The sequence below is a fragment of the Crotalus tigris genome, unplaced genomic scaffold (assembly GCF_016545835.1).
Source record: "Crotalus tigris isolate CLP2741 ecotype Arizona unplaced genomic scaffold, ASM1654583v1 scf7180000018550.1270297659:1495590, whole genome shotgun sequence".
Taxonomy (NCBI): Eukaryota; Metazoa; Chordata; class Lepidosauria; order Squamata; family Viperidae; genus Crotalus; species Crotalus tigris.
In genome coordinates this window covers 1,520,493-1,544,859 of record NW_024097073.1, presented here as the reverse complement: position 1 = coordinate 1,544,859, position 24,367 = coordinate 1,520,493, and the positions used below count along the sequence as shown (strand labels likewise).

Sequence of the window (24,367 nt, the reverse complement as noted above, 5' to 3'; positions counted from 1 at the left end):
TATGTTAGTTGAGGAGTCAGCATCGCCTTGCTAACTTCACACAGCCTGTGCAAGCAGGGGGTGTGGGAGTGGAAGGAGAAACTGAGATCTGCATCATTCGGCATTTAACCAACACCAGAATGTCATCTGTAATTTTACTTCCCACTTGAAATATTAAAATTATTCTGGGGCCCAGTATTTAAATTTCACCGTCTTACTGTTGACAGAAAAAACGAAGGGTTCAAAGGTTATTTTATGCCTCTCGGGCTCAGCCATAATAGTGTAAATATGACTAGGAGGTAATTTCTGTTCTGAAGCGAGACAGAAAAACAAATCAAAACTCAGCAAGCCTCTGAACTGCACAGAGGTCACTGGATTAAAGCTGCTTTAATTATTATCCAGCCTAAGGAAAAGGGAGAGCCTCTTTCAGCATTCAGGCTGCCCATCAGCTGCTCAGAAGTGCCTGATCCAAGGTGGGAAACAGATTGAAGAAGCCCTGGGAAGGAGAAAAGAGAGAAGTCAGGGTCAGAGGGGATGCAGAGAACGGCTCTCAAAGAGAAAAAAGCAGGCAGCTATCAATACATACAATGGTGTCACCATGGCAGCCACAGAATCGTGAGGCACTGTTACCATAGAAACCCATCACTGATTCAAGGCTACCATTGTAGCCATGGCAACATGAAGACAAGATTACAAAGAAGAGCTAGCGAGTTACAAGAATCAAAGCCCAAACCTCAACCCAGGAACTGGGAGTGGAGGAAGGCAGGGATTAGGACCTGCTCCCATCTCACAAAGAACCCATTTGCTTCTTTCCTTTCGCACCCTCAAATCTGCTACCCGAGATCTGCTCGGAGGATGCTTATCTGAAAAAGGGCATTGCTACCCTACCTAGGTGCTTAGTATATTCGCTTAGATTAACCAATCTTCACTGGGAGGTAGAGGGCAAAGGAAAGAAGAGGCAGGCTATAACTTTGCATGTTGTCTGCAGCCCCATTCACAGGGCAGAAGCACCCAAGCTGTCACCTACCTTGAAGAGAGTGATGGTCTGAAGAACCCCTGAGGTGCAGCACATCTCACGAATGGAGTGCATAGCTAATTGTGGGCAACCCATATCAAGAACACGCAAACCAAGGCGGGAAGCCAGGATGGGTCCAATGGTTGTGCCACAAGGAGAATCATTTCGAACCATAAATTCCTATAACCGACATGAGAGCGAGAGAGAAAAGAGCAGACAGCTGACAATCTCTTTGATAGCAATGAAGGAGGGAGAGCAGAATATAGAACTGAATCTTTTGAATGGGGTTCTCAGATCCTTGGTACTGGCCAATCCAACTCAACAATCAAGCTGAAGTTTCTAATGTGGACTGAACCACCAAATAAAAAAGGAGATGGGAACATCTTTAGAGGGAGAAGCCCTTCATTTAGCATTTAACTATAATGAGCCGAGGTGGCGCAGCAGTTAGAGTGCAGTACTGCAGGCCACTTTAGCTGACTGTGTTCAGCAGGTCAGCGGTTCAAATCTCACCGGCTCAAGGTTGACTCTGCCTTCCATCCTTCCGGGGTAGGACCCAGATTGTTATATATATATATAAAACCCGAACAACCAAAGACCTACATATATATATATAGGTCTTTGGTTGTTCGGGTTTTCTCCCGCGTAAAATTGGAAGTGTCTTGGCGACGTTTCGACGAAGTCCCATTCGTCATCTTCAGGCTGGTGTTTTCATACACACACACATACATACATACACATTTTTAGGTTGCTAACAAAGAATAAAGAGAGAACTGGTATAGCTATTTCGAGTTCCGTTAACTCTCTTCAGCCAGACTTACTCTTCTGAGATTCGAACCTGGGCTTATCTGCATGTTAGGCAGTTGTTATAACCTCTAAGCCACAGGCTCTCTCCCACTCTGTTAGCTATCAGGAGAGAGACAGGGGGAGGAGATTTTTACCTTGAATGTACACCCTGTCAGCCCAAATATGGGAGAAAGAAATCTTCTTTTCTTTTTCTTTTGCCTGTATCAGCTCAATCTAGAGCCATCCACAAGCAGCAGTCGCCAACGCGACATCATTTTACATTTTTAGGTTGCTAACAAAAAATAAAGAGAGAACTGGTATAGCTATTTCGAGTTCCGTTAACTCTCTTCAGCCAGACTTACTCTTCTGAGATTCGAACCTGGGCTTATCTGCATGTTAGGCAGTTGTTACATATATATATATATATACATTGCTTACTGGTGTACACCGCTTAGAGCAGCGGTTCTCAACCTATGGGTCGCGACCCCATTTGGGGTCGATCAACCATTTTACGGGGATCGCCAAACAATGCAATCCGCCATTTCCCCCCCCGGGGGCGCTGCCGCGCATGGGGGCATCGTGCATGCATGCCGTGCATGAGGACGCCATCGCGCATGGGGGGCGCCGCGCATGTGCGGCACGTTTGTGTGACGGGGGTCGCCGTCACACAAACGTTGAGAAACACTGGCTTAGAGAGTGCTTGCATTTAAAGCGGTATATAAATCTCATCAATAAATAAAGCCCAGCATCCCTGGTCTTATTTCCCCCGTTCCTGGCAAGTAGAATGATTTGCCCCCAGAGAGTGTACACTGATGTAGCGCAGTGGCAGTTCCTAATGGCTGAAGCAGCATGCAGGCATTGGCAGCATGCAGTCAACCTTCTTTAAGCTTGGAAATTAAGTGGATCAGGCCTGCTTAGTACTTGGGACAGAAAACACCAGGGTATACCAGAGATACAGGCTAGACTGGGAGTCTGTGTAGTGTTGCCAATTAAAGTGCATGGATAAAGGGAATCTGTACTTTTTAAAATGCTTACTTGTAAAGGAACGTTGACACGAGTGGCAATCTCACGAATCAATGCCTCCGTGACAGCAGTGGAGGCATAGCGCTGGTTGCTGTTTATTTTCAGAGCAGGTCCCTGCACAGGAAATCACCCGTTTGAAAATCTGTTATTTGTTAATTCTTCCTGGGCTTTCTTGAGATGTCCAATGGTTCCAGGGTTCGACTGGTGCTTCCCACCACATTCTGAACTCTTAAAACTCTTAAAAACGATAGATCTCTTCACATAAATAATTTACTTATTTAAGATACAAAATATATAAAAAGAGAACTTTCTTTCCTATCTGTGTGCTTTTCTCCAACTCTCTTCCCATCTCTTCATCTGGGTGAAGTACAATTGTTTTGCTCAACAGGAAGGAAGATATAGCTTCCAATAATCAAAATAATTGCCTTTAGTATACTTTCCCACATCTAGGCCACCAAAACAGCAGCATAATCTCCAGAAAGTGCTTTTCTACCAGTCATCTGCCATATGGAGTATCTTCTGAGCCCTCCCCAATCCCGAATCTATTCAAAATTCAACAATCTATCATTGTTTTGAGCACTCCCACAGCGGGCTCTCAAATAAGAAAAAGAAATCTCCATTTCAAGAACGGGTTTTGCATTTGAATCTGCCCCTCAGTGAGTTGTTCCTGTGTTGCTTGCTGAGATGCCTAGCTTTCAAAAACACGCCCTGGCCAACTAGCCCGTGTTACCTACCTTGTGAAACTGTGGCCGATGGTTCTTATCATGCTTGTCCCTGCAAAAAGAACAAGCCTATAATAAGCACTTCCGCTTGGGCCTGAATTTCAAAGATCAGAGGACAGAAGGAAAGAGGAGCTGTCGCCATAATGCATTCAAACCATTTTTAATAGATGAGACAGACTAGCCCTTTTGAGAGAACCAAGGAAGAAGTCTTTGTGCAGAGATCTTTCATTAGCACAGAACCTCTGGCCTGGAGAGAGAAGTGCTTCAAACAATTAGAATGAAATTACTTTATTCTGCAGCACATCAGCAACAGGATGAAGGAGGCCATCTCAGCACCAGTTCTGAAAGATGTTTCAAGCTTGAAAGCACACGGCATGGAGGGCTGCACGGACCCACTTGCGTATTCAGGTTGATTTTTTATCATACAGGCTGTTCTCGCTTAACGACTGGTTACCTAGTACCAATTTGAGGTTATGGCAGTGCTTACAACCTGGTTTGATTTACAACTGCCCCACTTGTTTAATGAGAGCTCCAAAAAAAAAAAAAAAAAGGTCACAAAAATGGTCACTTGAGCGCCTTGACTTATGACTGGCATGATGGAAATTCTGGGCTCCATTGTGGTCATAAATTGAAAACTACCTGTACTCCTTTTGGCAACTTCAAGGCTTTGGAAGAATGACTCTGCCCCGAAATCTGGTTCAATCTTTTACAAAATAGGTAAACAGATCCATTCTAAAAAGTTAGTCACTTTCAGAGGAACCCAAAACCCAGGAACAAAATGATTTCTACACATCCAATTCAATCCAACAGGCTGGATATGCTGTGGGTTCTGTCAGCCAAGGAATGTCAGCTGGTGGGGACTAGGAGATGTGCCTTCTCTGCCGTAGCTTCTGTCCTCTGGAACATTCTCCCCTCAGAGCTGACTCTGACCCTGTTGGCCTTTCATAAGGACCTGAAGGCCTAGCTTTGTCCCTGGGCCCCCAAGTGCATGAAGGGTCCCGTTTCCTGGATATATTAACATCTATGATGACATTTTTTTTCCCCCTCTTGCTATATATATTTATTTTTGTATGATATTGGAACTGTTCTTGTTTTATGATTGTTGGCTGCCCAGAGTCACTTGTTTTAAGATATGAGTGCCTATAGAAATTAAATATAGTCACTTGTTTTAAGATGAGGGTGCTTATAATAATTAAATACATACATACAATCACTTGTTTTAAGATATGGGTGCCTATAGAAATTAAATATATACATACATAGAGTCTCTTGTTTTAAGATATGGATTCCCATAGAAATTAAATACATACCTATATTGGGGAATCATCTATAATTTGGAGAGGAGTATCAGTCATCTACCCTGTGATATACAAATAACCCAAAGTGATAAGGAGATTTTAAATAGCCCTTTGCCTCTTCAGATATGGGGAAAGTACAACAGGCAGCTTACAAGAGAGTCTGAGGTTTTTATTATTCAAGTAGCTTTCCCCGTTAAGATTCATACAGTCTGAAGGATGGAATTGTGGGTAACAAATGAAAATAAGTTTTTTGAAAGCAGCAAGCATCCTTGTGACAAACTGTATATAAGAATGTCCAATACTGAACGACATACTTCTCCAGCCCCGGTACACTATCTCACGCTTTCCATTAGCAACATACTTACGCATAATTGGGGTGCACTGCATGAGCCATATCTGCACTGATCATGCACGATTTGGGAACTGCTTCCTCAAATGCTGTAAGGTTCTGGGGCGAAGATGAAATGCGACGAAGAATAAGCTCCGTGAGGAGGGAGGCAGCCCCTTGAGCGCTTTCTGAACCAACCTGCCACAAAGATGCATTTAAAAGGTGAAGTATGAAGAAGCGTTTTGATGCTACCAGAATTTTAATTGCCATCCCAATTTGGAGATCAGCTTTATTCCCGCTCATCAGTTTTGGATGTCAAAGGGTTGAAAGAGTGGTCAAAAAAAAATCTCCCAAACCATGTGGTCTATTAGATTTAAACCATGTTACGGTAAGTATCCCTTCAGATCAGAACAGGATAGGCTCCTTTGACCTCCTATCCAGAAAAAGAGCTTACCACTAACCTCTTCATTGTCATAAAGTGCAACCAGGCGCACATTGGGCTCTTGAGCAAGAACGTCAGGCTCATCGGTAGATTCAATCAAAGCCTGAAGAGGTAGACAAAGGACCAAAGTGAACAGATAAGATAGGAAACACCTAAGGATACTTTCTCCCGGGTTTATGAGTTAGTATCTGTCAGAATGCTGGAAGCTTAAAGCCTAGGACCGGAAGGATCTGCAGTTCATAGCTAGATCATCCATACAAGAAGAAACCTGAATTAGACCTCCCACTCAACAAGGAAGTCTATTTGTAAGTCTTGACTAAGTGTTCTTCCAAAATGCCCATCTGGAAAAATATACCAGCCTAGGAAAATAGAGAGCTTTGATTTCTCTCCAGTTCCTTTAAGCTCTTTGTAGCTACAGTTACAGAAACATCTCCTCTAAGCCCAATTCTTAACACTACCCTCTTCTATGTCAGAAATTCATTGCAGTGGTAGAAGTAAGAGGGTAATAAAACTGTAAATAATAGATACTAATTGCTAAAAAATGCTGACCTGTATCTAAGTTGGCCAACTAGATTTGTTAAATTCCTCCAAATCTTTCAGTTTGTACTGTTTATCTCCTGTCCTTCTAAAGATGCTGTTAAATGTTAATGCTGTTTGCGTAAATGCACAATTACTTTCACTTCCACATTTAAATGGCACGATTATTCCCTTTTGCTCTCTGTTTCCTAGAAAAATATGATTTTAATATCTGTTCAGTCGATCAACCTTTGTGGGATGCTCTGCTGGTCTCTACACATTCAACCTTCATGAAATTTGTGGACACCAAGCGTGCCTGTGTATATGAGAGAGATGCATTCCATAGTTTAGGAGGGACACTGGAGAAGGTCTCCTTTTTGCCAGGTAAGTGAGTCTCTTGACTGCACTCTTAACTTATTGCAGGATCCAGTCTGGGTCGGTCACCGGGACCAAAGGTTTAGTCTTCCAAGCTTTCAGACATATGCTGGACTCCATCCTCAGGGAACTTCTTTCTCACCAGAATGTGTGCTTTGGGTTACTCTAGCGCATAGTCCCGGTGACCGACCCAGATTGGATCCTGCACCATTATCCTGGGACACACATATTTGCCTTCATTCATCGCTTTAATCAAATGAAATGTCTCAGATTAACATAGATTGGTCCATTTGCCATGATTCAACCTTTAGGCCACTAACTTCGTTTTTAAAAAGCAGGATTGGAAAAATACGCCCCCCCCCAGGTTGCGGACAGCATTCCTCAAAATGTTATAGGAATACAGCAGAAATAAGGAACATGTTGCCATCTCCCACTTATGAGTACTGCACAGAAACAAGATGCTAGAGTAAGATGGGCCTTGGCCTGATCCCACAGGCTATTTTTGTGCACAGAACAGGTACAAGATCTGCATGTACATGATGACCCTTCCCTGGATCCAGCCATATGTTTCATCTGTGCAGACCCAGTAAAAGTACATTTGGTCTATGCATGGATTTGAAGCACACATCTTCTGTTAGAGATGCTCTAGAACAGAAAGAATAGGTCATCCAAGGTCATTCCAGAGCTCAGGAGGAGACTGTGAAAAGTAGAGCAAATAACAAGCATACTTTCCTGGCTGCCAAAAGCAGCAATACATATTCAAACCCAGCTAACTCTCCTGAGGATGCTGTGGATGCTGATATTCTAACTCCCTGCTGTCAAATCTCAGGATGCTACAACATGGAGACAAAGCTGGATTTGGTGAGTTAACAGAATAACTCAATTCAGCCAGGCTTCAGCAATATGTGCATTATATGTTTTAATCAGTAACTGACTCAGCACTGAGGAACAGGATGGTTTGGTTGGAGGAGTCATCTTCATGGTTAACTTGACTTCCTTCATTAGACTAAGTCTGAATGGACCCAACAGGGAGACCAATTGGTGGCTTACCTTCCCTTGTGTCATTTTTACCCCTTCTGTTTGTCGGCAGGACATTTTTCCCTCTGTGTTCCCCTGCACTTATCAGTCTGGCCTATCTTCAAGCATCAAGCCCAGTTAAAAACAACAGACTAGGTTCCCAATCCCTCATATTAAAAGCCTTTTCCCGGCATGCACATATGTACAAAACAGAGTGAGGTAATCTCAGCTGCATGGCTTTTCTAAGAGGCTTCTAAAGCAGCAGTCTCCTTCAAGGAAAGGAATGCGCAGATACAGAGCCATTCTTTTAAAGCTCAGGAGAGATGGCCACCTCTTGAGCTGAGACCTCTGCCAGGAGCACAAAATGAAGGACATATAGCCCTCTTGAACACCAGGAATTTTTGGGTCACCAGAGGTGTCAAGGTATTGATTTAACAACTAACCAGCTTATGTAATGTAAGATGTAATTATGGGAATGACTCAGCAGGGTCTGTGTCTCTTTAAGAGCCTTTGTATAAAGGGAAGACTCTGCTGATGTGTTCTTCCTCTCTTCCTTTTCCTGCTGTAACTGCTGTGTATTGGATCCTGCTGTATTAGCACGTGTATGTATATTGTTCCTGGTGTAGGATATTGTAGATAGTGTAAGATAAATCACCATTTAATATAGACAACTGTTTACTTTAGTGTTTACTCCTGGGTTATCTCAGCGCACTAAGACTGCGCATGCTCTGACAAGAGGGTTTGGGCTTCTGAGCCTCACCTCTCCTGTTCAGCTCAACCTGCAGGAAGATGCTGGTGCATAAGGGCCTCCAGGGTGACTTTCTGTTAGAACCTGATGGCGTGCATAGCAGAAAGCCAGACAATGCATGGAGAGCAAATAGCATCTACAAACTTATGACAACTGAGAGGGTACTTCCGATGCTTAGAGATTTTACAACCTTTTACCATGGTCAAGCAAATCACTGTCATTAAGCAAATCTGGCTTCTCCCCCCTCTCGACTTTCCTTGCTAGAAGCTCCCAGTGCAGTCGCAAATGGTGATCATGTGACTCTGGGATGCTGCAACCGTAGTAGATACATGCTAGTTGGCAAGTGCCTGAATTCTGATCACATGGTCACAGGGATGCTGCAATGGTCATAAGTGCGAGGACTCACCGTAAGTCACATTCTTCAGCGCTATTCTAACTATGAATGGTCGTAAGTCAAGGGCTACCTGTATGTTCCAGTGTAGCTCTTTCCTGGGTGCTGAGGTAGCAGCACAGCAACAAGAAAGCTCTTGGTATTAAGTTACTCACCTGCAGGGCACAATAGCAGCTGTGGAGGTTATCCAGGCGAGGAGAGAATATAAATTCATTGAAGGCACCACCCAGTGTCTATTGGGAAGTCATGGGCAAAAAATAATAAAATAAAATGATACAATTGACAGAATCCTTGAAGGGCATCCAGTCCCTGCTTATAGGATTTGTTAAAGCACTTTGATCTGATGGCTACCTTGTCTCTTTCTGAAGACTCCACCGAAGGGAAACGTACCACTTTATGAGATATAGCCCATCCCACTGGCTGACTACTGCTATTGTCAGGAAATTCCTCAGACTATCTAAATTGAGCCTAAATCCCTACAGATTTAACTCAAGGGCTCCCCTCTTTCCCTCAGAAATGACAAAGAAGTCTAGTTGGCAATCCCAAGGGCTGCTATTATACTTCCTCTCAATCTTAAACCAGTTCTGTGAGCTGCCTAGAATCCATTAGATTTCAAACAGTGGACAAATCTCATAAGCAAACAAATAAACTTTCCTCGCAGGACTTGGATTTCCAGTCCCTTCACTTCCTTCTTTTAAGTTGTTCCAGATCCATTTTGATTACAATGCTCAGTACTGGACATAGCACCTTAAATGTGGTATAGCCAAGGCAGAATAAAATACAAGAATTATTTCCCATAATCTGGACTCTTATACTCTTGTTAATATTTTCTCAAACATCAGTTGCCTTTTTGGCAGCTGCATCACCATAATTTGGGAAATGTTTTTGCCCTTCCTAGTGTATCCCCATCTCTATATCTCTCATACTGCCTACATGTGAGCAAATAAATGAAAACAAAGCAGAGTACGAAGCTGGAGCAAGTCTCAACCTCTTGACAAATCTCACTTCAGGGCATTTCTAGAAAATCAAGCTACATTACAGAAGAACACAATTTTATCTCCCTCTTGCAACCTGCCCTTTAAAACGTGGGACTGCCTAAATACAAGCCACCCCAACTCATTATGTAGCAATGCAAAAATAAAAATAAAACTGCTTACCGGGGGCTGCGTATCTACTAAACACAGTTCCATCTCCACCAGTTGTTCAGGTTTCACTTCCAGATGGGAGCAGAGAAGGGAGATCAGAATGGGAGAATGACGATTCTGGTAGACAAGAGAGAAGTTAGGAATGTGCAACACTCTGGCGAACATCCTACAGTGACAGAGACAGGCTTTCTCTCACTTGCAGCCCTATTGCTCCCAACCAATAGCTTATGACCGATACAGACTGATGAGTCTACTGCACCCTCTATCCCAGGGGTCTTCAAACTTGGCCCTTTTATGACTTGTGGACTTCAACTCCCAGAATTCCTCAGCCAGCGTGCCTGGCTGAGGAATTCTGGGAGTTGAAGTCCACAAGTCATGAAAGGGCCAAGTTTGAAGACCCCTGTCCTATCCAATTATCTTACCTGGAAAGATTGGGTGCAGCTGTCTTCTGTTATGGAGTCTCCCTTCTCCAATATCTCCTGCGCTTGAGTGGCCAGAATTGGAACCCTGTGAAAAGCCAATGAACTGGCTGTTATAGTTGCTCCCTGGAGAATCTTAGAACTTAAAAATACAGAGCCAGCAGAATTCAGAGCTGAGGAAGCAAGCAGAGCATCCTGCATGTAGCTAATAGGTCACATACTTCTCATCCCCATGGAGGTAGTGTCCAGAAATCCCGGATTACATCATCTATTATTCTCAATCTGCAAAATACTGGGGAGGGATGGGAATCTAGTCCAACCCACCTAAAGGGCGTGATGTTTGGAAAACTGCTCTAGATATTTCTCCTATTTTTCTCAGGATGTTCTCCCATCATTACGTTCAGAATACTGCTAAAGCATCCAAGAGCTAGAGAACAGCCTGGGTAGTATAAGAGGTCTTGTTCAGCACTTCTAGACAGAAGAAGGCTCCTTTGCCTCCAGATGCAGCTTTTCTGAAAGAAAATGTGAGCATGGATGTTCCCCCCCCCTCCCCATCATTGTGAGGCGAACTCTACTCCCCTGGCAGACTCCATCCTACTATTCAGTTACTACTAATACAAACTAAGCCTTCAAGTAAAAGTCTGAAGGTCATGGTCAGGTTCTGAGAGTTCCAAGTCAGAGAAGAAAGGATTCTGATGGCTGACTGGCAGAAGAGACAACCTTCATAACTTTTTCCTGAACTTATAGTCTTCTATACCCACCTCAGTAACGGTTCCAAAGGACGGTAGGTCCTCTAGGATAGTAAGAGAAATTGCAAGGCAAGGAGATGGGAAATCACTAAAGATCGCTTCCATTGATGGGAGCACACTGAGCAGCAGAAAAGTAGCATTCAACCCAGGGAGTGAATGGCCAAGAAGTATATCAAGCCCTCCCTTTCTAGCAGTATTTTAGCTGGGTGCTCTTGAATGAGGACATTCTTGCTCATGATTTCCTGTTATCAAGTAGGGAACTGGACCATACTCCACAGATTCAAGAAATCTGCTCTGAGTAAATCTGGACCAACATTATAACTTCACCTATGTTTATTTTAAGGTGGACTCTACTTTAATAGTAACTACCTTAACCAAGGGAAATCAAAGGGACTCATAATAAAAGCAGTGTCGTATACAGTATATTGAAAGCAGAGAATTCATACTTCATTTGCCAGATGATTATTTGGCTTTATTAAAAGAGAAGCAATAAGGTGCAGGAGAAAGCCTTCAGGCAAATCTCTTGTAAAAGTGTTTACCAACTCAAAATGCCACATTGGCAAAAGCCCTTCCTGAATCCCACTTACAAATTTTGATAAAACTGCAACATCCTTTCTCCAGAATTGTACGCAATAAAAGGTTACTCAGTGTGGTTATGTGTATGTGCGCGTGCAGCACAATCGGAACTTTTGTCCACAGCACAAAGTTAATCTATGGAATTCAGTACTGCAAGACATAGCACCGAGTTAAGAAATAAACAAGGATGTTTATTCCCCAATTGGTGGGGAATAATAGGGAGACTGGACTTCCACACTTGTGCCAAGCTTGTTATGGATTTCCTAGAGCCATTTAGTTTGACAGTGCGGGAACAGCATACTGCAATAATTAAGGCTTTGGTCCAATCCCAGCAAAGCTCCTTTGCACTGCAGGCCTTGCTAGAAAAAAGTCAATAAACAGGGCTCCTGGGATCTCTTTTCCTAAAGACTGACTAACTGATTAGCCCTAACATAACAGCTTCCAAGAAAGGCTCCTTGTTTGAGACAGTGCAGGACAAGGACTGTTTACTCTCTCACAGGTGTTGCTCGGTATTTGGTCCAAAGCTCTCATTCACGTTGCGCTGGAGATGGATGGCTAAATTTGGGATACGGAGAAGTGGCTGTTCCACCCGCACTAGCTGTTGCTCCAGCCGCCCTGTGGACAGGTCCTGCAATGAAACAGAAAGCAGTATAAAACCATTGTTGTTTGAATTGAATGAGTAAATCTCATGATTAAAAAAAAGGACAGAATAGAGGAAAGCTATACAGCAGGGGTGTCAAACTCAATTTCATAGAGGGCTGCATCAGCATTGCGGTTGCCCTGGGGGGCCGGGTGGGTGTGGCCAGGGTGGGTGCAGCATACTGGGTCGGCATGGATGGAATGGGTGTGGCCTACTGGCTGGACATGGCCAGCTCTACATCGTTCGCATCAAGGGTGCCTGTGGGGGCCTGGGCAGGAGTGGGACAGATCTGAGGTCTCTGACAGAAGGGGGTGGGACTGGGGCAAGTGCCAAGGCATGGTCCATTTCTTCATTCTCACAAAGGGTGACACCTCCACAGCATGCATCTAGGGGGCGGGGCTGATGCGGCAGGGGCTGGTTCCTCGCTGTTTCTAGATGGCTTTGTGGAGCTAAGACTGAATGCGTTTCAGCATAGATGGCCACCACAAAATTGTACATTGGCTCCCGGCAGGCCTGGGCCAAGGCAGCGGGGGCCGTTCTCTCACTGTTTCCAGGATGGCTTCACAGGCCACATGAAACCACTTCGTAGGCCGTATCTGGCCCCCGGGCCTTGTGTTTGACATGTCTGCTATACAGGAAACAGTTCCAGCAAGTAACTCTGTCTTAGCAGTTATCAAAAGAAAACCAACTCCAATGGCCCAAATAAATGTATCATTGAACTTTAACTAAGAACAGGTGGAGAATTTCATGGCTCTGATTTTTATCCCAATAGTTTTATTTTTAATGTCCCAGCCCCAGTGTTTAGTGGCCGGGAAAGAGGAAATGTAGTAATCTTTAACAACACTGCTGCCAAATAAGAAACTGGAGATTTGAAGAGAGATCCTTTGTATTATATCTATTTCAGCCTCAAGTGCTTTCAAGATGAACTTTTCATTGACTGTTATTGACTTTACAACAAAACTACAAAAATTCCACAGGATTCTATTTTTTGTGCAATTCACTTTATTCTTCAGAGACTAGTCTGCTTAAGCAAATACTCGAGGTAGCACATAAGGAAATGTGTGCTGGTTTCAACACAGGAAGAAATATCAAGTTTTAGATCCAATCTTTATCTACCTCCATTCAGCAAGGATATTACCATACTTTAGTGCCTTCAGCTCTTCATCTAGAAGTTATCCACTGTTTAATAAACTCTCAAGTCCTTAATAAATCAGTTTCACATAATTGGGTGATCCAGAAATATTGGGAATGGAGTTCCCATGATTGCCAGCCATCTTGATGGCATGAAATTTTGGAAATCATATCTGGAGAATGCAAGGAAGAGATAATCTACACTTGCAGGCTTCTTATTGACACACTATAGGCTGGCTGGTAACAGGGCTTCTTTAGGTTTTCCTTCCTTCCTTCCTTCCTTCCTTCCTTCCTTCCTTCCTTCCTTCCTTCCTTCACTCACTCACTCACTCACTCACTCATTCATTCATTTTCTATAGCCACTCAATCAATAAGTCTGGAAAGTTTACAATTCAAAAAATATATTACAATTAAGACATGAAAAACATTTTAAAACAAGAAAAAACAATGAAAAACATCCAAATTAATATACATAGCAGCCAAGACAGTTGGCCTGTTGCAATAAAAACAGGAAAGGGGGCTCTTGACACATTCAGCACTGCAGGCTCAGGAACATGGCCAGCATTTTAGGGCTTTACAAAAGGCTATCAGGATTGGGGCCATTCTAATCTCCAAAAGGAGGATGTTTCATAGGGCAGGAACTGGTCCCCTTCAATTGATGGGATCTAGAGTATGCCCATTCTGCTAGATTGAGTTGGACAGGTAGAGACTCTTGGAAAAAAGACAATCCTTCAGGTTAGCCGGTCCCAAAGGAATGCATATTGCACGAATTAAACCATTATGGTTTGTAAGTCCTAATTTATACTTCCTTATCATGTGTGAACCATGTTTTTCAATATGTCCCAATTTAAATAATGTGACGCATAAGTCTGCTGTTCATATAAACAAACTCTTGGTATGTTTCTTGTATGCGTGAAGCCCCAAATACCTGATTCAGTATTTTCTACTTCTCCACATCCCTTATACATATTGAAAAGCTAGAGGTTTCAAGAGTCCCCTTCTCACACAGCAGGCCTAAAGAAATAAGAATCCAATATCTACCTGGGAAAACACATATCAAGAGGGACAAGTGTTGGCACACAAAGAAACTAGCAGCTCACGGAATGCATCTTTGCCAACTGCTGAAATCTGCCCTTTTAGCCTTCTACTGTTTTGCATGGGTGTGCAGCAATTTAAATCTGAAGCAGAAAAAAGTGTTTTGCAAGGGACACAGAGCCTTATGCACAATATGCACTTTTGTGTTCCCTTCTGCTTCCAATGCAAAGCACTGCGTATGCCTAGGGCAGTGGTGGCAAACCTATGGCACGGGTGCCAGAGGCAGCACTCAGAGCCCTCTCTGTGGGCACGTGCGCCGTCGCCCCAGTCCTAGGCTTTCAGCTGGGTTTTATAAAACCTTTTTGCTTTAGGCCTCCGCTGCCATGTGCAAAAAAAAAAAAAAAAAAGATTCAATCAGTCAATTTCAACTTCTCGCAGGAAAAAAAAGATCTTGCAAAGTTGGAATTGATTGCTTGAACCTTTTAGTCCCACCCAGTCTGCCGTTACCACCACAGCCACGCCCATCCAATTGGCCATGCCCAGCCAATGGGCCACACCCACCTGGCACTCAACGATGCATAAGTGGGTTTTGGGTTTGCAGTTTGGGCACTCAGTCTCTAAAAGGTTCACCATTACTGCCCTAGGGGTACATTTTAAATGTATTTTCAGATGTTCTTAAAAACATGAGAACAAGAAACTTATGTGAATAAAGGCAAAACCCATTTCATAATCTGGGAAAATTACCACTGAGTGCAAGTCTTCTCAGAAGTAGTCTGTTTATAATAAACGGGTTTTAGCCTCAATTTTATTTTCCTTATTTATTATGAGATGCAATGTGCAATTTGTACTACTTTTTCAAACCTAAATCGATAAAATTAACTTCCCACCATTCTTCCAAGAGCAATCAAACACAGCCTTGCTGAATTTATTTTTAAGATGTGGCAAGATTTTCCTGTCCTTTTGCTCTTAAGTTTTGAGATCCAAGTAACATTCAACACTTCAGGAGTATTTCTGATAGCAGAATATATGCTTTGTTCATTTAAGTAACATAGGAAAACTAATTTTAGAAACTAAAGTGGCAAGGGAGCTAGAGAGAGGACACTAAAAGGCAAATACTTTAAAATTTCAGTTAGTTTTAATTAATTCCCAAGAAACCCTTGAGAGGTTTTGTTGATGTCACATAGTAGATTCAGAACTAAACCTGCAGTTACAGCAGTCTTGCAACTTTAAATACACAAATTTACCTATCTAAAGTTAATATCTATTTATTAGGTATGCAGATTTTTTTCTAGAGCACCCCTTTAAAAAAACTCTTTAAAAGTTTAAGTTTAAAAATGAGTGTTTGGAGAAACGGAATTTTTTTTAAAGAAAAAATGTATCTACTTTTTCTACTTTAATATAACTTAAGAACAATTTTCTCATCCCAGACAGACAGAAAAGGAACAGACATATTTTGGTTTCTGTCACTTCTCCGTATATTTCAAATCGCAAACAGCAGCAATAGCAATCTTTGTTTCCAGGCACGTTAAATGAAGAGAACATTAACTTCTCTGAACATGTGCAAATGATATGTTCCAATACATTAGTAATCACACCTATAACATCTTAATAATGCAATTCTATACAAAAGCAAAATCTGCTTTGTTCAAAAGCTCTGTGCTCAGGTGGAGGTAGACAGATTTGCATCTCTGATAAGAAGTAACATCAGATTTTGAGTGTATTAGTCATTTGTGGTTTTTAGTTCCACTCAGAAAATATTAAAATTTGGCTTTGCACCATACGCAAAGTCAACGAGCAAAATGCTGCATTACACACTTTAAATGACTCTCCAATCATTTATAAATAATATTAGGCATCCGGGTCCTCTGAGCGTACTGATTACACCAGGACTGAAAGCCTGATCCAGTAATTCATAGAAGTGCTGAGGCTTAACATTCTTATGGGCTCTTTCTGTAATATTATTGCTTCCATTTCCAATCACGAAATGAATAGAAAACATTGTATTCTACACAAGGCCCTAGAAATCTATTTTATAACACAAACATTGACATTTGGATGGAGGATTAAATGCCAACACACATTTATACATGTTTGCATTTAACCCTCCAACATCTTCAGTCCCAGAGAACAGTGACTGTTTCACAAAGCAACTACTAAAAAGTCAACTAAAAATCATGAGTTGGTTCTGGTTCTGTAAATCAGGTTACTTAACCATCTCAAGGCACCTTAGATGGGAAAATTGCTGTTAACTTTTTGCTATGAAATATCTGGTTTTTTTCTTATGTTTTCTTGGGGTCCATGGGAAGAAATCGACTACAGTTGTTGCCATGCATTGAGGTACCGTAAATGCCGGCGTATAAGACAACTTCCGCGAGCGCTGAAATCGGCGCCAAAGACGGGGGTCGTCTTATACGCTGAGTCGTCTTATACGCCAGAAATACTGGTAGTTTCCGGCGTATAAGACGACGTTCTAGGAATGCGGTCCGGCTATAAAGACGGGGGTCGTCTTATACGCCGGGTCGCCTAATACGCTGGCATATACGGTAATATAAAAGTAGATCTTTTTGTGACATCCTTATAATACTAGATGGAGAAAGAAATGAGTCTCAAGTTCTTTTCCAATTGTACGAATCTAAGAATGTAGAACAAGAGTAATTCAGGCAGGACTGACCTTGAAAATTACTCTTCCCGCCACAGAGAGATCACGGTCAAACCAGGTGTTCCAGATACCGCCTCCATATGTTTCCACAGCCACCTGGACTGTACCTTCCTGATTACATGTTGAAGACCGTTTCACCTGGAAGAGACACAACCATAACCTCACGTCTCCCCAAGAGTCGTGTTCAATTGCTATGTGGCACTTTAATGTCATTTTTAAAAGAAATAGGCTGTGAATACAAAAACAGAAATCCTTCCAAGAAGTGTAAGAAATAGTGCCACCATATAGGAAATTGTAGCTGAGGAGAAGAGGATGAAGCTCTACTGGTTGAAGTACAACCAGACCAATGTGCTTAGGAATGTGTTAGCTTAGGAATGTGATAGCAGGGAAAATTAAGATAATTAGTAGAAGCAGGAAAGAAAAATCCAGCCAAGAGCAAAAATATCAGACAAGGATTATATCATTGCTTACCCGCAAACAGGGACTGTCAGTGTGAGCTCCAACCAATGTGAAGCCATTACCTGGTTGGAATTGTCCTCCCACAGCAAAAGCAACCAACGTTGAAAAGTTTCGGGTCACAAAATACTGAGGCCCAAAAAAAGTACAGAAAGAAAGAGAGACATCAATATTTTGCTTTGTCTCTCCAGGGAAATATCTGGAGGGACTTCCACCCCACCCTCCATCTCTTTCAAAATAAAGGCAACACAACTATAAATCAGAAGGAAGGTACAGAAATGTCATTATGTTCATCCTCCTCACCTTTCTGTCAGGCTTGATATCCCAGTGTTCAGTTTCTTTCAGTTCCTGGAAACCAGCCTGAAGCAGGCGGTTCCGACATTCAGCAACCACTGCAGGAAGGAAGAGGAGAAGCAATCACAAAAGGAAACAAACAGCAAAGGCATCTGGCAAGAAAGCTTGCTGTAAAATTCCTCCAGAGATCCACAATCCTGAGTGACCTCCAAATTAACAGGATGCGATGCAACTCTACTGATGCTCATCAGAATTGTTTGACACACCTCAGGAACAGGTGGTGTGATGGTGATCTTATCCTGGGTACCTTCAGGCAGCTTTCCCCCACTTGGGCTGGGACTGCAATTCCCCAAATTGTCCTTAGCTTTTGGCCTAGCTAGTTGAGAATTCTGAAAGTTGCCATCCCAACAAAGTTGGAGGTCAATAAAACCGAAGAGCAATTTTAGGGTTATAATTATTAGGAAGGTTGTCCTGAGACTGTCAACACAACTTTGGCCCTAAGGCCTCAAGATGTGATCTTCCTCTGCAAGTCTTCCTCTGCACTTACTTTTGGTTTATTACACTTTGGATTGCAGATCAAGACAGAATGTACAAGATGCTTACCCAAGGAAATAAGACAATTATTTAAGAAGCAAAGAGGCTAGACAGAAACAAAGCTGTTACATCAGAAATATGTCTGTGCATGCAAGAAATGCATATACATACAGTGCAAATATGATACATTTTATACATAATTTCTAAATAGATCCTCATTAGCATGGAATCTGAATATTTACTCTGTGCCTCGTGTTAGAGAATGAATTGCTAAAAGTTCCTCCCAAATTTTCCCCATATAATTTCAGTACCTTAATCCAAAATTTTTTAAAAAATTCTAAGAACAGAGCTTTTTATATTTTAATGACTCTCTGAAGCCATGCTTTAAAAAGAGTGTAGAAGTATAATCCTGATGGGAATAGTCCACCCCAGTCACACTAGCAGAAGTGGCATGCTTTGGACTCTGCCAGCCAAGGATTTTGGGCTGGCAAGGCCCAGAAGAAGAGCCTTTTCCACTATGGCTCCCTGAAGTGGATTGTTTTGGCCTTCCAAAAGACCTTGAAGATATGGCTATGCCAACTAGCCTGGGGTCCCATTGGGGATATAGTACTTTGGAGGTGGCTAATGAAGTAGGTAACATCCCACCTCCTCCCTGTGTGTACACTTTGCTCCCTCCCTCTCCATCCCAATTAGTTTTATTTGAATTTAATTTTAATTGAATTCAAATTTATTTGAATTTAATTTTATTTGAATTTAAAATTTATGGTCCTTATTTATTGTCTTAACATTATATAGTGCATTTTAGTTGAATGTCTATAAGCTACCTAGAGTTGCTGCTGGTGAGATGGGCGGCATACAGGTTTAATAAATAAAAAAATGACATTTTAATATAGGGGAGAGGACCTTAACCAATACCACTGCATGCTAAACATGGATGCAAATATTAATAAACCAGTTAAGTTATTTAATATGAACATCTAGGACCATTTCCACACAACTCCTTAATACCAATTTGTGGCTTTTGTGTTAAGCTTCTTGACTATTTTGAAGCAGCCACCATTTCTGATTAACATTAGTTGGAATTTGTATCCATGGCACATGCTCATGTTACACAGCCTGAGTAATTTAATCTTTTGTGTGAATGTGCCTGCAGTCAGAAGAGTCTGCAGAATCTGATACTTTTGTCAAAATGATGAAAGTAGGTTTTTACTGCAAGCTTCACCCTTTTCATACATTGTGGTGGTACAATACACATACAAAAGGGGGGAATATGCTGCACAATGCTTACATCATCTAACTTTTTTGACCTCCCTTGCAGATGCTCCTGCCCACAATACCTGTATAATACGCAACTTATGTTTGGCCATTGAAAATAGTGTTATTTTGCTTCAGAGGTTACAGTTCTGTAATTCTGATGGAGATGCAAAAGTTAATATTGAAAGTACACGAGAACATTCTATTAGCAAAAGATAGGAATATTAAGATCTGTCAGCAAAATGCACATATAATTTCTAACTTTTTTTAAACAGAGAAAAAAGCAATGAATTGGGCAAAATTATGAATTTTATTTAAATAGTTAAGATAATTTGTTGTTTGTCAAGAAGTATTCTAAATATGGACCGTTAAGTCTACTATTAAAGTAAATCCTACGGGTGTATGGAAGAGAAGATTAAGGACATTAAAATTGTATTTGCTGTCTCCGTGTATTACAAAAGAGCAAGCTTCTGCTTCAAAGAAGTAATTAAGGTGCTGTTAATGATTCAACAATATCAAATTATGCTAATCATAGCTTGCAGGGAGCAAAGACAGGGACCAAAGTTCTGCAAAAAAGATTATGAAGGCTCAGGAAGATAGGAAACTTAGGAAACTAAGAAAATGGGAAAGTTATCTTTTAGTCTACCTATGCTCACCAAGTATAATAAAAGTTAATAATTTCTCACACTGCAGTGGCACAGAAGAATTGGGACACTAAAAAACATTACTTTGGGAGGTGGAGAAAGACAATAGTAGGAAAAAAAACACAGGAGTAAGAAAAAGAAATGTAACTATATTGGCAAATCAAATGCTGAAACATCCTCATTCAACTTGCTTTTAGCACATTAAAAAAATGAACTTGTATTGCACTATCTGTGTCCTGAGTGAATATTCTAATGCTGGGTAAAAGTCTAAAAAAGGGACAATGTTTAAAAATCAAGCCTATACAGGAGTTTTTACATGTTAACTGTGAGGCCAGGCCTAAGATTCAAGAAAAGGCATAATAAGCCCGGCAACAGCCGGGCAAAGGTGCACAGCCACCCGGGAAGGCCTCTGGTGACACCGGGTCGGCGGCAAAGCTCCCGATTTCGCCGAATCCCTCTTTCTTACCGTGGTAAGGGGACGGGCTGCGGTGCACAAACTTCAGCAGCTCTTGCGCCGCCGCCTGCACCGCTTGCTTGGAGCTGGTCTGGAAAGGAAAAACACAGCCGAATTAGGTGGGATGCGCCCCATCCCAGTCCCTCCAAAGGGGTCTTCCGCGCCTCTCGGCTGAACTACGCGACCCGACAGATCGCCCACCCAGATGGAGTCCGCCCTCCGAGGTCTTCCGAGCGCCCGCTATTTCCCGCAGCGAGCGGCCTGACGGAAGAGCCGGGGGCGCGAAAAGCGCTTCTCGGTGCTCCTCTACCTGCATGCTCTACCGCCTGTACAACCCCCAAACGAACAGGACGCCGCTGCCCGGGCCACCCCGCCTCGGAAAGAGTGCGATCGGCTCCACCCCACACCGCTCGGCCTGCTGGGGACTTGGGAAGGGAAATTGTGGGTCGGAGCCCTCTGCAGGTGTCCCTTGGTACGACCGAGGGCTATTAGATTTAACCAAGGAAGGAGATTCCCGAAGCTAAGGCCTATCTTCTTGTAAGCGCGTCTGATTCCTAATGAATGACTGGTTTCGGTGTAAGGTTACAGAAGCTGGCCGATTTTGGCTGATTTCAAAAGAGCTATGCAAGTCAGATCTGGTATGAATTTGGATGGGAGACAACCAGGGTGAAAGGCAGTGGCAAAGTACTAGAATATTCTGCCTCCAAAGCTATATGAAGTCACAAGGAATTAAACTTGATTCAAGAGACATTTACAGTACAGCTTTCACCTCCATCCTACTCGGAGTGCCTAGAAGCCTTTTGGAAATGAACAAATTACGCCCTGCTTACTTTTGGTGCCACTGCATTCCTTCAAATCAAGGGTAGGAAACATACTATCCATGGGACCCGAATACCTGCCTTGGTCTCTCCTAATCTCTTTTCCCTCTCTGGTTTTTATAAAGACCCGTTTTAATTTTTTTAAGCTGATTTAGGAAGCTGCAGAGTACTGGCCTCTCATGTCATGTAGCACCAATGTCTTCAGCGTGGAAAAAAGGTGTTATGTATAGAGAGCTACTTCATTTTCCAGCTTAAGGAAATAATTGGAAAGTTGCCATGTTCACCATGGTAAAAAACTTGCTTATCCTTCAATGCCTATGGTGCCATTTTTGTAGTCTGACCACCATATGTTTTCTGGCTCCAAAGATTGCCAATTCATAGTTCTGCTTTAGATCTGCTTTATTCATCACATTTTCTATTGTGTTAACATTATGTATTCTCACCAAGTGTCTTCAGGAGCACCTATAAAGCTTGTTTCTAGCACTTGTAAAGTTTACAGAGTCTCTCATCCAAATAGGATGGCCCACGGTGAAGTAGAGTTATTGTCATAAAAGGCTATTCCCTGCCACCACTTTTTTCTCATCCAGAGTAATCTTAGCAGCAAATCCAAAAGAAGAAATATTCTTTCACCTTTCTTTTGCGTGAGAAATACCAATGTATCTTCAACCAATATACGGTAGTCAGTGGTAGTTAATCTGCTTTAAACCTTCTAAGGCATGTGATAAGGTTACAACACTGACACCAAAATTGTCTTTCGAAACAAACTGGACAAAATTTGGACAAAATCCAAGAATATCCCCCCTCAAAAAAAAATTCAAAATTCTAATGATTGATTATATTCAACTAAAAATCTGAGTATATGGAATTCCTAAATCATAGATGACTTCATCTTAATAGGAATGGACTTAAATCTTTTTCTTTCTCACTGTCAGCTGCAGTTTCTGGGAAGAATTAAAAGATGAGAATGCCTAACAAACCCTTTCTATTTAAAGAAACAGAAGACCACCCAGCTCACAGTTAATCCAAAACTTGCATTGCTAGAGGTATCAGATATGGTTTAAAAAGGCAATAACTGAGCTATGTTGCTGAATTCAATAGATTCTCCCTCTCCCCAGCTGAAACAAATGTAATAATAACTATTTTATGACATTAATTAGCATAGGGAATTATTTATCATGAATGGTTAAATCTTCACAGCACTACAAAATTTTGCTTTCTGCAGTAGATTAGCATGCTATTCTTCCAGAAATTATAAAAATGCTTATATTATTTGCATTGAGTCAGAATATGGGCAATTGTAAAAGCCTAGGTTACCCAAGATGATAATTTCTATTAGTAATGTTTCTAAGCTTTAATAAAGATTGCTCACATAAAAAAGGAAGAATAGGCAAAAAACATGCAGTTTGCTAATAAAAAGTTAATGTATTTAAATTAAAGGGTAAAAATAGAAGAAGCAGAGGTCTTGATATATAGTAATTTAGTCAGAACAGATAGTAATTTTTTCTAGGCAGTGTAAATTTTACCTCCATATTCACAACTTGATTTTGGCATCTTCTGCATTTAAAAGGTAGCTGTGACACTTAGTTTTGCTTCAGAGCAGTTTGTCCACTCACCCCAAAATCTATGATCTAGGTCAACATGTTTGCTGCCAAGTGCTAATGCTGAATAAGGAAGAACTGGCTTATGTATATGCATTCTTATGTGAAGGGGGGAATAGCACATGGAAACACTTGAACAGTCAATCACATCCAGCACTTGTGCCTCGGTTTTGTGCAGAAAATCAGCATTTTCTCCTCGGTAGACATGATAACAGCGGGTCATCATTGCTTCATTTGCAGTCACGCCTGTACTGGAAATCAAATTAGTCAGTCCCCTTCTCATCAAATGGAACAAACAAGTTAAGACTACAACAATACTCCCGTGCCCCACGCCTGTAAGCCAAGGGAACAAGAGAGCCTGTAGGATAAAGGAGTGATCTGAATTTCCTCTTATGAACGTTTCACCATAATAGTACTTTTTCTTCTAATTTCTTTCTTTCTTTAGATTTAGACACTATCCCACTCCAGAGGGACTCTGGATAGGTCACGGTTTAAAATAAACAACAATATATAAAATACAATATGCAACAACATATGCCTAGGCAACACGTCTTGAGCCACTTCACATATGATTTGTTAAAAGCCTATGATTTGAGCATCCAACAGCGTAGGTAAAAACACAGCAGTGGCAGCACATTTCAGGGAAATCTGGAATAGAGACACTGATAAAAAGATGAAAGCCATTTTATACAGAATCGCACGGTGTGTGTGTGTGTGTGTGTGTGTGTGTGTGTAGAAGCACCACCGCTATGCCATTCATAGTTATTTGAGGCTACCAGAGAATTGCCTCATCTGTGGATCTTTTCTTGTCCAGCTGCCCAAATATTTTTTCTGCCCAAGTTCTAACATGTAACCATACAATATTTAGCTTTCAAAATTTTCACACTTAACAATCTTGATTGATTCAAGTGATATCCATAAAATGTAGTTTTAGGGGCTGGCAATTATTATGGAACAGTTCATTAAATCTTTCCATCCATCTAGCATTCTACTCTTTCCATACTGTCAGCTTATCTTATTCTTTTCTATCTTGAGCAGTGGGCTTGATTCATTCATAAAAAGCAGCATCTGTCTTAATTTAATCTCGTCTTATAATTTTATACAGTACTGTAGAGAGTATTTGATGCTAACATTTCACTCTGGAAATAAGCAGGATTATAGATCGACAACAAAGATAAAAATCAAAAAATCCATGGAATTTGCCTTTGCATTCACAGTCAACTGAACCTGAAGTTTCAAACTATTCAAATAGAGCTTCGAATATTAAAATAGTCATCCAAGTCCCTTCCCAATAAGTATGGAAAGTTTTGCAGTAATATTTTTT

General features: G+C 41.6%; 1 protein-coding gene across 1 annotated transcript; it reads right to left on the bottom strand.

Annotated features, from left to right (window-relative positions):
• Nucleotides 1–313: 313 nt before the first annotated feature.
• On the bottom strand, nucleotides 314–21,058 carry LOC120312989 (aspartyl aminopeptidase). The gene is made up of 15 exons (XM_039354422.1): nucleotides 20,938–21,058; nucleotides 20,640–20,718; nucleotides 17,751–17,839; nucleotides 17,463–17,576; nucleotides 17,004–17,129; nucleotides 12,024–12,154; nucleotides 10,205–10,289; nucleotides 9,795–9,899; nucleotides 8,793–8,870; nucleotides 5,610–5,693; nucleotides 5,186–5,346; nucleotides 3,535–3,574; nucleotides 2,813–2,914; nucleotides 1,007–1,174; nucleotides 314–475 (listed from the first exon to the last, which is right to left on the bottom strand). The coding sequence occupies exons 1-15, from the start codon at nucleotides 20,941–20,943 to the stop codon at nucleotides 425–427; spliced, it is 1,419 nt and encodes a 472-aa protein (XP_039210356.1). The 5' UTR covers nucleotides 20,944–21,058; the 3' UTR covers nucleotides 314–424.
• Between the last annotated feature and the right edge of the window lie 3,309 nt (nucleotides 21,059–24,367).